Source organism: Trachypithecus francoisi, unplaced genomic scaffold (assembly GCF_009764315.1).
Source record: "Trachypithecus francoisi isolate TF-2019V2 unplaced genomic scaffold, Tfra_2.0 Lachesis_group12, whole genome shotgun sequence".
NCBI lineage: Eukaryota > Metazoa > Chordata > Mammalia > Primates > Cercopithecidae > Trachypithecus > Trachypithecus francoisi.
This window is the reverse complement of record NW_022681457.1, coordinates 91972778-91986597: the sequence shown is the minus strand read 5'-3', so window position 1 is coordinate 91986597 and position 13820 is coordinate 91972778. Positions and strand designations below refer to the sequence as shown.

The 13820-nt window shown below is 44.4% G+C and overlaps 1 protein-coding gene across 3 annotated transcripts in view; it reads right to left on the bottom strand.

Annotated features, from left to right (window-relative positions):
- Positions 1-13820, bottom strand: part of YARS1 (tyrosyl-tRNA synthetase 1) — a 45559-nt gene that overhangs the window by 13739 nt on the left and 18000 nt on the right. For all 3 annotated transcript variants that reach the window (XM_033227249.1, XM_033227250.1, XM_033227252.1), the window contains 2 exons: positions 11092-11172; positions 4300-4392 (listed from right to left, as the gene is read on the bottom strand). In XM_033227249.1, coding sequence (XP_033083140.1) covers positions 4300-4392; positions 11092-11172 — 174 coding nt within the window. The remainder of the gene's footprint in view (positions 1-4299; positions 4393-11091; positions 11173-13820) is intronic.

The window sequence follows — 13820 nt, the reverse complement described above, 5'->3', positions numbered from 1 at the left end:
CAGAGTGAAAAACCACTCAAAATCCTGCCATCTAACAAATTAAACTATTTTATTTTTTGTGTTCTTCTCAGGCTTTGTTTATAGCACACAAAATTGTTATGAATTCATAGTTGGAGAATAAATGTCTATCTTTTAAGTATTTCTGAGTGGCTACCTGGTCCTTCCTTATAATTTTTTTTTCTTTTGAGATGGTCTCGCTCTGTTGCTCAGGATGGAGTACAGTGGTGCAATTATAGTCCACTGTAACCTCAAACTCCTGCCATTAAGTGATCCTCTGACCTCAGCCTCATGAGGAGCTAGGACTACAGGTGTACACAACCACGCCTGGCTAATTTTTTTTTTTTTTGAGACAGAGTTTTGCTTTTGTTGTCCAGGCTGGAGTGCAATGGCGTGATCTCGGCTCACCGCAACCTCCGCCTCCCGGGTTCAAGCGGTTCTCCTGCCTCAGCCTCCCAAGTAGCTGGGATTACAGGCATGCACCACCATGCCTGGCTAATTTTGTATTTTTAGTAGAGACGGAGTTTCTCCATGTTGGTCAGGCTAGTGTCGAACTCTCGACCTTAGGTGATCCACCTGCCTTGGTCTCCCAAAGTGCTGGGATTATAGGCGTGAGCCACTGCGCCCGGCATGCCTAGCAAATTTTTATTTTTGTTAAAATGGGGTCTCACTATGTTGCCCAGGACAGTCTCAAACTCCTGGCCTCTAGCAATCCTCCTGCCTCAGCTTCCCAAAGTGTTGGGATTGATAGGATATCACTTGCTTTGCCACCCAGGCTGGAATGTGGTGGCATGATCATGGCCCACTGCAACCTTTGCCTCCCAGGCTCAAGTAGTCCTCCTACCTCAGCCTCCCATGTAGCTGGGACTATTGGTGCATGCCACTATGCCTAGCTAATTGTTAAAATTTTTTGTAGTGATGGGGTTTTATCATGTTGCCAAGGTTGGTCTTGAACCCCTGGACTCGAGTTAGCTGCCTACTTTGGCTTCCCAAAGTGCTAGGATTACAGGTGTGAACCACAATGTATGGCCTACTTACAGTTTTTATGCCGTATTATATTCCCAATAATTAGTGGAAGCATAATTTAACAAACTCCAAACTCTTAGATTCTATCCTAATTTTTACAAATTACATATAATGCTACATCAGACATCTTTGCAGAGTTTTTTTGCCTTCTCTAGAATCATTTCATTAAGCTGCCCAAAATTGCTAGGTTCAAAATTGGTTTTTGAGAGGTATCCTAATCAACACTGCTATCAACAATGTGTGAGGCTACTGGTTCACAGCAATCAGCCACACTAGGTATTATATATTATCTACAGTCATTTTTCCTTCTTAGGTAATAGGCTTTGTTTCTTATTTGGAAAGAGTGAGTTTCATGGTCATTTGAGATCAGTGGTTACCAAATTCTAGCTCACATGTGACAGTATATGAATCACCTTTTACTGGGTTCCACCCAAACCTAATGAATCAAAATCTCTTGGGATTGGGCCAGGCAATCTTTTTTTTTTTTTTTTTGAGATGGAGTCTCACTCTGTGGCCTAGGCTGGAGTGCAGTGACACAATCTTGACTCAGTGCAACCTCTGCCTCCTGGGTTCAAGTGATTCTCCTGCCTCAGCCTCCCGAGTAGCTGGGATTACAGGTGCATGCCGCCACACCCAGCTGAATTTTGTATTTTTAGTAGAGAAGGGGTTTCACCATGTTGGCCAGGCTGGTCTGGAACTCCTGACCTCAGGTGATCCACCTGCCTTGGCCTCCCAAAGTGCTGGGATTACAGGTGTGAGCCACTGTCCCTGGCCTGTTTTTTTTTGAGAGGGAGTCTCGCTCTTATTGCCCAGGCTGGAGTGCAATGGCATGATCTCAGCTCACTGTAACCTCCGCCTCCTGGGTTCAAGCAATTATCCTGCTTAAGCCTCCCGAGTAGCTGAGATTACAGGCACCTGCCACCACGCCTAGCTAATTTTTGTACTTTTAGCAGAAATGGGGTTTCACCATGTTGGACAGGTTGGTCTCGAACTCCTGACCTCAGGTGATTTGTCTGCCTTGGCCTCCCAAGGTGCTGGGATTACAGGCATGAACCACCACGCCGGTCTTTTTTTAAAAATTTGTTTATTCTATTCTATTTTATTTATTTTATTTTATTTTATTTTTTTCTTGAGACGGAGTCTCGCTCTGTCGCCCAGGCTGAAGTGTAGTGGCACCATCTCGGTTCACTGCAAGCTACACCTCCCGGGTTCACGCCATTCTCCTGCCTCAGCCTCCCGAGTAGCTGAGACTACAGGCGCCCACCACCACGCCCAGCTAATTTTTTGTATTTTTAGTAGAGACGGGGTTTCACCGTGTTAGCCAGGATGGTCTTGATCTCCAGACCTCGTGATCCGTCTGCCTCGGCCTCCCAAAGTGCTGGGATTACAGGCGTGAGCCACCACGTCCAGCTTAAATTTGTATTTTAAAAAACTTTTTGGCTGGGTTTATTATTAATATATAATATATATTTATTATATAATATTTACTTTAATATATATTCTATTATATATATCATATATTATATATATATAATTAAAAAAAAAAGGCCGGTGCAGTGGCTCACGCCTGTAATCCCAGCACCTTGGGAAGCCAAGGCAGCCAGATCACCTGAGGTCAGGAGTTCGAAACCAGCCTGTCCAACATGGTGAAACATATATATATATGAACTTCTCCAAGTGATTCTGATTTGGCAACTACTGCTAGGCCTGATTACCAGGGTGAAGAAACAGCAAATGTCACCAAACAGGATGAGTGATATGATATTTGGCAGAGTAGTAAGTGACACAAGGAGCATTTTAACGTGAGAGAAAAAGGAATGAGTATATTCTTTAAAAATATGGTAACAGGGAGGTCGGACGCAGTGGCTCACACCTGGAATCCCAGCACTTTGGGAGGCCGAGGAGGGTGGATCACGAGGTTAGGAGTTCAAGACAAGCCTGGCCAAGATGGTGAAACCCCGTCTCTACTAAAAACACAAAAATTAGCCAGGCGTGGTGGCACGTGCCTGTAATCCCAGCTACTCAGGAGGCTGAGGCAGGAGAATTGCTTGAACCCAGGAGGCAGAGGCTGCTGTGAGCTGAGATCACGCCACTGCACTCCAGCCTGGTTGACAGTGCAAGACTCCGTCTTAAAAAAAAAAAACGAAAACAAAATGGTAATGGGGTGAGGTTGGAAAACAACAACAAAAACGAAAAAATACAACAGTATACATGCATATAATCACCAACGTCTGATCAAAGTTTGAGATGTCATATTTAAAGAACTAGATGAGTGTCCAGATGTGACTTAAACCAGAATCACCTAGTAGGATTTCAAAGAAAATACAGATTCCTGGTCAGGCACGGTGAGTCACACCCATAATCCCAGCACTTTGGGAGGCCAAGGAGGGCAGATCACTTGAGGTTAGGAGTTTGAGACCAGGCTGGCCAACACGGTGAAACCCAGTCTCTACTGAAAAATACAAAAATTAGCTAAGCGTGTTGGTAGGCACCTGTAGTCCCAAGCTACTCAGGAGGCTGAGGCAGGAGAATTGCTTGAACCGGGGAGGCGGAGGTTGCAGTAAGCTGAGATCGCACCACTGCACTCCAGCCTGGGCAACACAGTGAAACTATCTCACAAAAAGGGGAAAAAAAAAAAAAAAAAAAGAGAGGAAGGAAGGAAGGAAGGAAGGAAATACAGATTCCTGAGTTCCTCCCAGAACTACTTTATCAGAATCTCTTGTGGACAAGGTCTAATCAACACTTTTTTTTGGTTTTTTTTTTTAATTCCCTAGATGATTCTGAAGACAAGCCATGTTTGGGAACCCAGAACTCAACCTTTTACATCTTTGGATTTCCACGCTCTAATGATCAGAATCAAAGTGAACTTTCCCTCAAGTACATGAGCTCAAGAGGGACTCTTAAATATTAAAAGATATCATAATATTAGTGGTATCAAGTATTACCCTAGGAATCAAAATGCTAATTAGTGAAATGCAACCATAGTGCTCTCATTAATAAGGCTGAATTTTATCACAGTTCTATGAACAAAGACATTACTTTTACTTGTATTTTTTTTTTATCAGCAGCAAAAACCATTAAGTTATGATTAGATCTCATCAGGACTGCTCTGGATCCTTTGATACTAAAGAACCACTGAACTAATTGAATGGTGTAAGGCACCTTCTAACTCAAATATTGGAGAATTCTAGTTAGCCAGGTCACTGTTCTTTTCAGTCCTCGATCTATCCATTGAGGCTGAAGATTTCTAAATTCAAGTCTCAGCTGACAACTTACCTCTTCTGAAGAGCTCATTTTGCTGCCTGTTAATCCTGGAACCATAGGATTCATCAGATGGACCCGTTTTGAATAGCCAAGTGCAGGGAGGTACTGAGAGATTAGAGAAACACACAAAAGCAGGTATTAGTCTAAGTTCCTCCTCAGTGCCTTGATCTCATCTAACTTGGCCAGCAACTGAGTAGCTGTTATATTGCTTCCAATCTTTTTATACCAAATATGTAGTTTTTGACAGTGATTGTAATTCAAGCAAAGTTTTTTTTCCCTACTGCTTTTCTATCGTATTACATTGTGAGGCTATTGGATTTAAGTCACCGTAAACAACAATAAAAGATGGAAATACATAAAACAACAGGGCAAGCTGGGCGCGGTGGCTCACACCTGTAATCCCAGCACTTTGGGAGGCTGAGATGGGTGGATCACCTAAGGTTAGGAGTTCGAGATGAGCCTGGCCAACATGGTGAAACCCCGTCTCTACTAAGAATACAAAAATTAGCCGAGCGTGGTGGCAGGCACCTGTAATTAATCCCAGCTACTCGGGAGGCTGAGGCAGTAGGATTGCTTGAACCCGAGAGGCAGAGGTTGCAGTGAGCCGAGATCGTGCCACTGCACTGCAACCTGGGCGACAGAGCGAGACTCCGTCTCAAAAAAAACAAAAACAAAAACAAAAAACAAAACAAAAAAACCCAACAGGGCAGCAAATCTTGAGCGAAGGGAAGGTGACTACACACTCGCCTTGGCTTTCTCACTGAGGGTATTTTTTTGCAAACCAGGTGCTGAGAAAAAGAGACCAAGCAGACAGTAAGAGACTAAGCAGGGGAAATGGCTACTGGAGTTCAGGGCTGCAGGAGGCTAGGGATTGGGATGGGTTCCTCAGCCTATGTCAAAATTCCCCACTGACTTCTTGGCTGACTCATAGCTGTGTATGCACATAGTGAGATACCAGGAAGTCTGGCAGAGAACAGGCTCTGGGAGGCTGGAGACCTCGGCAGAGATTTTGGAGGCTGCACAGTATTGGGGAGACAGAGATGGAAGTTTAGGTCCAATCAAAGTAGAGAGGGCTTTGTCAACACCCTGATATTTCAGTTTGAGTCTCTAGAAAGTCCATGCTCTAGGAACAAGGACCACACCACAGGAGTAAAGGCCAAGCTGAAGTAGATGTGTTCTAACAAAGCCGAAAACCAACCCCTGACAGAACCCAGGTGATAAGTCCGTAATTTAGCAATCTACAGAAAACATAGCATCCTATAAACATAATCCAGAGGGTCTACAATGCATCTATAATCCCTTTGATTAAAAAAAAAAAGTACTAGAAATGGGAAGCAGAGAAAAGTGGTTGACAGTCAAGAGAAAATAGTCAATAGAAGCAGATTCAGAAACAATCCAGATATTGCAGTAAATAGGTCATGATGCCAAAATAATTGTGATTGGTATGTTAAAGAAAATAAGAGTACATAGGCAGAATAGAAAGGAAAAGCAAACCAAAAAGGAAGTAAGAAAAGACAGACAAAAATGGATGAAAGAGAATTGTAAAAGACAATTGGAATCTATAACAAGAATCAAATGGAAGTTCTAAAATGTCACAATACAATACTGGATTTAACAGAAGACAGGATTGATAAACTTGAAGAAAGTTCAATAGAACATATCCAAACTAAAGCACAGAGGGAACAAAGAAAGGAAAACAACAGAACAGAATATGAAACATGAGTTGTGGCCGGGCGCGGTGGCTCAAGCCTGTAATCCCAGCACTTTGGGAGGCCGAGACGGGCGGATCACAAGGTCAGGAGATCGAGACCATCCTGGCGAACACAGTGAAACCCCGTCTCTACTAAAAAATACAAAAAACTAGCCGGGCGAGGTGGTGGGCGCCTGTAGTCCCAGCTACTTGGGAGGCTGAGGCAGGAGAATGGCGTGAACCCGGAGGCGGAGCTTGCAGTGAGCTGAGATCCGGCCACTGCACTCCAGCCTGGGTGGCAGAGCGAGACTCCGCCTCAAAAAAAAAAAAAAAAAAAAAAAAAAGAAACATGAGTTGTATAAAGTCCCTAGAGGAGAAAGAGAAAAAGAGAGAAGCAGTATTTGAGGAAATCATGGCAGACAATTACCCAAATTTGATGAAAACAAATCCACTGGTTCAAGAAGCTCAGCAAAATCTAAGCAGGATAAATACAAAGAAAACTATAGCTGAAAACATCATAGCTGGTCAGGCACAGCGGTTCACACCTGTAATTCTAGCAATTTGGGAGGCCAAGGCAGGCAAATCGTTTGAGCTCAGGAGTATGAGACTAGCCTGGCCAACATGGTGAAACTCTATCTGCATAAAAAAATACAAAAATTAGCCAGGCATGGTGGCGCACATCCATAGTCCCAGCTACTTGGGAGGCTGAGGTGGCAGGATCACCTGCGCCCAGGAAGTCAAGGCTGCAGTGAGCCAAGATCAATCACTCTACCCTGCGCAATGCAAGCAAGACCCTGTCTCAAAGAAAACAGTAACAAGCCTGTAATCCCAGCACTTTGGGAGGCCGAGACGGGCGGATCACGAGGTCAGGAGATCGAGACCATCCTGGCTAACACGGTGAAACCCCGTCTCTACTAAAAAATACAAAAAACTAGCCAGGCGAGGTGGCGGGCGCCTGTAGTCCCAGCTACTCGGGAGGCTGAGGCAGGAGAATGGCGTAAACCCGGGAGGCGGAGCTTGCAGTGAGCTGAGATCCGGCCACTGCACTCCAGCCTGGGCGACAGAGCGAGACTCCGTCTCAAAAAAAAAAAAAAAAAAAAAAAAGAAAACAGTAACAAAAACATCACAGTCAAATTGCTGAAAATCAGAAACAAGAAAAAATCTTAAAAGCAGTCAGAGAAAAAACATATTATCTGTAAAGGAGAAACAATAATACTTACAGGTGACTTTTCAGTGGAAACTATGGAACTCAGAAGGCAATGCAATGATTCTTTAAAGGTGCCAAAAGAAAAATAATTCCAAACTTCAAATTTCATACGCAGTGAAAGAAATAGATGTTTTCAGATAAAAGAAAGCTGAAATAACTAATTACTGAAAGAACTGCACTACAAACACAAAATACTAAGTGGGGGCTCTTTAGGTTGAAGGAAAATGAACTCACATAGAAGCAAAGAACTGCAGGCAAGAATCAAGAGTATCAGAAAGGGGAAGTAGGGGTAGATATACATGAAAAGTGACTTAAAAAACAATTATAGGCTGGGTGCAGTGGCTCACGCCTGTAATCCCAGCACTTTGGGAGGCCAAGGTGGGCAGATTGCTTGAGGTCAGGAGTTCAAGACCAGCCTGGCCAACATGGTGAAACCCCGTCTCTACTAAAAATACAAAAATTAGCCGGGCGTGGTGGTGGGCACCTGTAATCCCAGCTACTCAGTAGGCTGAGGCAGGAGAATCCCATGACAGGCAGGCTGATGTTGCAGTGAGCCAAGATCACACCATTGCACTTCAGCCTGGGCGATGGAGTCTCAGTCTCAGGAAAAAAAAAAAAAAAAAATTGTAATAATGTCTTTAAGATTTATTTTATTTTATTTTTGAGACAAGGTCTCTTTCTGTTGCCCAGCCTAGAGTGCAATGGTGTGATCTTGGCTTACTGCGACCTCTGCCTCCCAGGCTCAAACAATTCTCCTGTGTCAGCCTCTTGAAGAGCTGGGATTATAGGTGCACACCACTGTGTCCGGCTAATTTTTACATTTTTACTAGCAATGGGGTTTCATGATGTTGGCCAGGCTGGTCTCAAACTTCTGACCTCAGGTGATCTGCCTGTCTTGGCCTCCCAAAGTGCTGGGATTACAGGGGTGACCCACTGCACCCAGCCAAGGATTTAAAATGTATGTAAAAAATGAGTTTTGAGGCCAGGTGCGGTGACTCATGCCTGTAATCCCAGCACTCTGAGGCGGGCGGATCACGAGGTCAGGGAATCAAGACCATCCTGGCCAATATGGTGAAACCCCGTCTCTACTAAAAATACAAAAATTAGCTGGGCATGGTGGTGGGAGCCTGTAATCCCAGCTACTCAGGAGGCTGAGGCAGGAGAATGGCTTGAACCCAGGAGGCAGAGGTTGCAGTGAGTCAAGATCATGTTGCTGTACTCCAGCTTGGTGACAGAGTAACACTGTGTCTCAAAAAAAAAAAAAAAAAGTTTTGCCAGGCACAGTGGCTCACACCTGTAATCTCAGCACTTTGGGAGGCCAAGGTGGGAAGATCACGAGGTCAGGAGATCGAGACACCCTGGCTAACACGGTGAAACCCCATCTCTACTAAAAATACAAAAAATTAGCCTGTAGTCCCAGCTACTCAGGAGGCTGAGGCAGGAGAATGGCTTGAACCCAGGAGGTGGAGCTTGCAGTGAGCCAAGATCGCACTACTGCACTCCACTCTGGGCGACAGAGCAAGACTCTGTCTCAAAAAACGAAAACAAACAAACAAACAAAAAAGAGTTTTACTCCAACTGTTGTTGGAGCAAAAATGTAGTAAACATGTTTCTTGCATTATTGGGCACTGGTAAAAATATCTAACTTAAACTGTAATAAGTTGCAAGGATACATGTTGTAATCTCTAGGGCAGGAATGGGCACAGTGTTTTAGAAAGGGATAGTTAATAAAGATTTTAGGGGCTGGGCACGGTGGCTCATGCCTGTAATCCTAGCACTTTGGGAGGCTAGGGCAGGTAGATCATGAGGTCAAGAGATCAAGACCATCCTGGCCAACATGGTGAAACCCTGTCTCTACTAAAAATATAAAAATTAGCGGGGTGTGGTGGCACATGCCTGTAGTCCCAGCTACTTGGGAGGCTGAGGCAGGAGAATCGCTTGAACCCAGGGGGCAGAGGTTGCAGTGAGCCAAGATCACGCCACTGCACTCCAGCATGGGTGACAAAGTGAGACTCCCTCTCAAAAAAAAAAAAAAGAAAGAAAAAGAAAAAAAAATACTTTAGGCTTTCTGGTCCACATATGCTCTCTACTGCATATTCATCATCTTTTTTCACAATCCTTAAACAATGTAAAAACCATTCTTAGCTCATAAGTCATACAAAAACAGATATGGGCCAAATCCCTGCTGTAATAATAAAAGAAGGTCCAACTAAAAAGTTAATCATGCAGATAAAATGAAATAACAGGCCAGGCCCAGTGGCTCATGCTTGTAATCTTAGTACTTTGAGAGGCTGAGGCAGGTGGATCACGAGATCAGGAGTTCGAGATCAGCCTGGCCAACATAGTGAAACCCCGTGTCTACTAAAAATACAAAAAAATTAGCCGGGTGTGGTGGCGGGCACCTGTAATCCCAGCTACTTTGGAGGCTTAAGCAAAGAGTCGCTTGAATCTGGGAGGCAGAGGTTGCAGTGAGCCAAGATTGCGCCACTGCACTCCAGCCAGGGAACAGTGCGAGACTCTGTCTCAAAAAATAAAAAATAATAATAATTAATCAAAAAATGTATTTATTTTATTCTTTTTTTTTTTTTTCAGAGACAAGGTCTTGCTTTGTCACCCAGTTTGGAGTGTGATGGTGTGATCATGGCTCACTGCAGCCTTAAACTCCTGGGCTCAAGCAATCATTCTGCCTCGGCTTCCTGAGTACCTGGGACTACAGGGGCGTGCCTGGCTAATTTAATATTTTATTGTGGAGACAGGGTCTTGCTATGTGGCCCAGCCTTGTCTCAAACTCCCAGGCTCAAATGATCCTCCTGCCTCAGCCTCCCAATGTGCTGGGATTACAGGCATGAGCCACAGCACCTGGCCCTCAAAAAATTTATATTGTGGCTAGATGCAGTGGCTCACACCTGTAATCCCAGTGCTTTGGGAGGCTGAGATGGGTGGATCACCTGAGGTCAGAAGTTCGAAACCAGCCTGGCCAACATGGTGAAACCCCATCTCTACTTAAAAATATAAAAATTACCTAGGCATGGTGGCAGGCGCCTATAATCCCAGCTACTCAGGAGGCTGAGGCAGGAGAATCGCTTGAACCCTGGAGGGGGAGATTGCAATGAGCCGAGATCAAGCCATTGCTCTCCTCCAGCCTGGGTGACAAGAGCGAAACTCTGTCTCAAAAAAAAAAAAAAAAAAAAAAAAAAAAAATATATATATATATATATAGTAAGCATTTCTGCATTCATTAATATATCAAAAAACTAAGCCAGGCACAGTGGATCTCACCTATAATCCCAGCACTTTGGGAGGCCAAGGCAGGAAGACTGCTTGAACCTAGGGGTTTGAGACCTGCCTGGGCAATACAGGGAGGCCTCGTCTCTGCAAGCAATTTTAAAACTAGCCGAGTGTTGTGGCATGCACCTGTGCTCCCAGCTACTTGGGAGGCTGAGGTGGGAGAACTGCTTGAGCCCAGGCCCACACCACTGCAGTCTGGCCTGGGCGACAGATCGAGAACTTATCTCAAAAAAAAGACAAAACAAAGAAAAAGATGGTGGGAAATGCGAACCAAATGCTCTGTGAAAGGACAGTAATTCCATCTGGTAATGCCTCTCCTTGGAAACTAGGCTATTAGGAAAGGAGTAAATCCAACAGGTGCAGGAGCAGCTTCCTGGTTGTCACCAGGCACATGGGCTTTGGAGTTTGAAATATCTGGGTACTAATAATTCCTGCTCAGTTACTAACTGTGTGATATTGGACAACTTCTTATTCTTCTATCCTCAGTTTTCTCATCTGCAAAACAAGGAGAATATTTACCATACACTATGACTAGTGGGACTGACACATCACAGTTCAATAAACATAGTTGCATACCTCTGAGGCGCAAGTGAAAAAAGGCAGGAAAGCAGACACTCACCTTCTCTGCAAAGGTGAAAATCTTTCTCTGATCAACGCCTCCAAATTGGGCATCTACTTTTAAATACTCTTCATCCAAAGCCTGTGGAAAGAAACACATGAACATAAACATCTACTTTATTTTTTTGAGACAGAATCTCACTCTGTTGCCCAGGCTGGAGTGCTGTGGCATGATCTCGGCTCACTGCCACCTCTGCTTCCCAGGTTCAAGTGAGTCTCCTGCCTTAGCCTCCTGAATAGTTGGGATTACAGGCATGCACCACTACGCCCAGCTAATTTTTTGTACTTTTAGTAGAGACGGGGTTTTGCCATGTTGTCCAGGCTGGCCTTAAACTCCTGAGCTCAGGTGATCCACCCGCCTTGGCCTCCCAAAGTGCAGGGATTATAGGCAAGAGCCACCGTGTCCGGCCTAAACATCTACTTTATTTCTTCTATATAGGTCTGAGAAATCAGAAACTTTAGGAAATTACTAGATTTTTCAGAAGGTAAAGCCAAGAAGAAAATAAAACAGCAGTCAGCCTCCCTCTTGGCCTCAAAAGCTGCAAAGACAGTTGCTGAGTGCTTGTGGTTAACATTACTCCATGTGGATGTCATGGGATAAAAAAATAAGAGTAGTCTTTGCCCTCAGGATATGCAGAATCCTGCAGGGAGGGAGAGAAGGAAACAAACCGTAGTCATGCCAAAAGCATCCTACTGATAAGGTGGCCTCTGACAAATGACATATAAGTAGCATAAAGAAGTCCTGTAAGAATTCGGGAAAAAGGTAAGACTGAACTAGAAAATAGTGACTGTCTGGGTGCGATGGCTCACGCCTGTAATCCCAGCACTTTGGGAGGCTGAGGCGGAAAGATCACTTGAGCCCAGGTGTCTCTACAAAAACAAAAACAAACAAACAAACAAAAATTAGCCAAGTGTGATGGCATGCATCTACAGTCCCAGCTACTCAGGAGGCTGAGGTACGAGGATCACCTAAGCCCAGAGAGGTCGTGGCTGCAGTGAGCCATGATTGTGCCACTGCATCCCAACCTGGGAGACAGAAGGAGACCCTGCCTCAAAAAATAAAATAAAATAAATAAATAAAACAGTGACTGTCATTTATGACATGCCAGGCCTGCTGCCAGCTCTGTGGATGGTGAGATAAATCAGACCAAGACTCTCCCTTCAAGAAGCCCAATTATCCAGCTGGGGAGAGACATGTAACAGATCATTTCAACTCAGTGTGCTAAGGGCTAACCTAGATGTTCATATAAGGAACAGTGTTGACATAAAAGAAGAAATCATCTCTATCTAGTTAGATGGGTGTGGGGAAGGCTTCCTAATATCAGATTGTGGGCTAAGCTTGGTTTTGAAGAACATATAGATGTTTTTCACCATGCGGAGGAAACAGAATGTGAGAAGGCACAGAGGTGTGAAGTGTTTAGGGAAATTCTGAGTGATTCAGTCTGCAAAAGTACAAACTTCAAGGGAGGTGGGAAGTAGTGACTGATGAGGTTAGAAAAGTAGGTAAGGACCATGAAATGTCATGCTAGAGTGCCTAGTGTTATCTTAACCAGTGAAAGGTTTTAAGGAGAGGAGAAATATGACCAGCATTGTAGGCACATGGCAACAGTAACAGGGCAGGGTAGACTTGAGACCCATGGGTCGGAGACAAAGTGAATGGCTCAAAGGCTATTGTGAAAGTCTAAGTGAGAAATATTGATGAACAAAAGACAATGAGGATGCAGAGCAAGAATGAATTTAAGATATTTTGAAAAAGTAGAATTGATAAAATTTAGTGCATGACTGGCTGAAGGGAAGAGGAAGAAAAGGCTGAACAAGCAGGAATAATCTAGAACAGCATTATCCAACACAATCTTCTGTAGTGATGAATATGTTATATGTCTGTGCTGTCCAATATAGTAGCTAACCAAGAACTTGATATATAGCCAATGCGACTAGAGAATAAAAATGTCCATTTTATTTAATTTTAATAGCCACTAGCCACATATGACTAGGACTAGAGGCTACCGCATTAGACAGTACAGACCTAGTTCTTTCTTTTCTTTTTCCCTCCCTCCCTGCTTTCCTTCCTTCCTTCCTTCCTTCCTTCTTTCTTTTCTTTTCTTTGAAGAGACGGAGTCTCACACATACAGAATAAGAGAGAGATGGAGTCTTGCTATATTGCCTATGCTGGTCTTGAACTCCTGGCCTCAAGTGATCCTCCCTCCTCAGCCTCCCAAGTACTTGGGATTACAGGCATAAACCATGGCACCCAGTCAACAGTGCAGAACTAGCATGTCTCTGGGTTTTCTTTTTTTTTGAGACGCAGTCTTGCTCTGTCGCCCAGGCTGGAGTGCAGTGGCCAGATCTCAGCTCACTGCAACCTCCGCTTCCCGGGTTCACGCCATTCTCCTGCCTCAGCCTCCTGAGTAGCTGGGACCATGGGCGCCTGCCACCTCGCCCGGCTAATTTTTTGTATTTTTAGTAGAGATGGGGTTTCACTGTGTTAGCCAGGATGGTCTCGATCTCCTGACCTTGTGATCCGCCCGTCTCGGCCTCCCAAAGTGCTGGGATTACAGGCTTGAGCCACTGCGCCCGGCCTCTTTTTTTTTTTTTTTTTTTTTTTTTAAATAGGGTCTCACTCTGTCACCCAGGCTGGAGGGCAGTGGTGTGATCTCGGCTCACTGCAACCTTGACCTCCTGGGTTCAAGCAATTCTCCCACCTCAGCTTCACAAGTAGCTGGGACTACA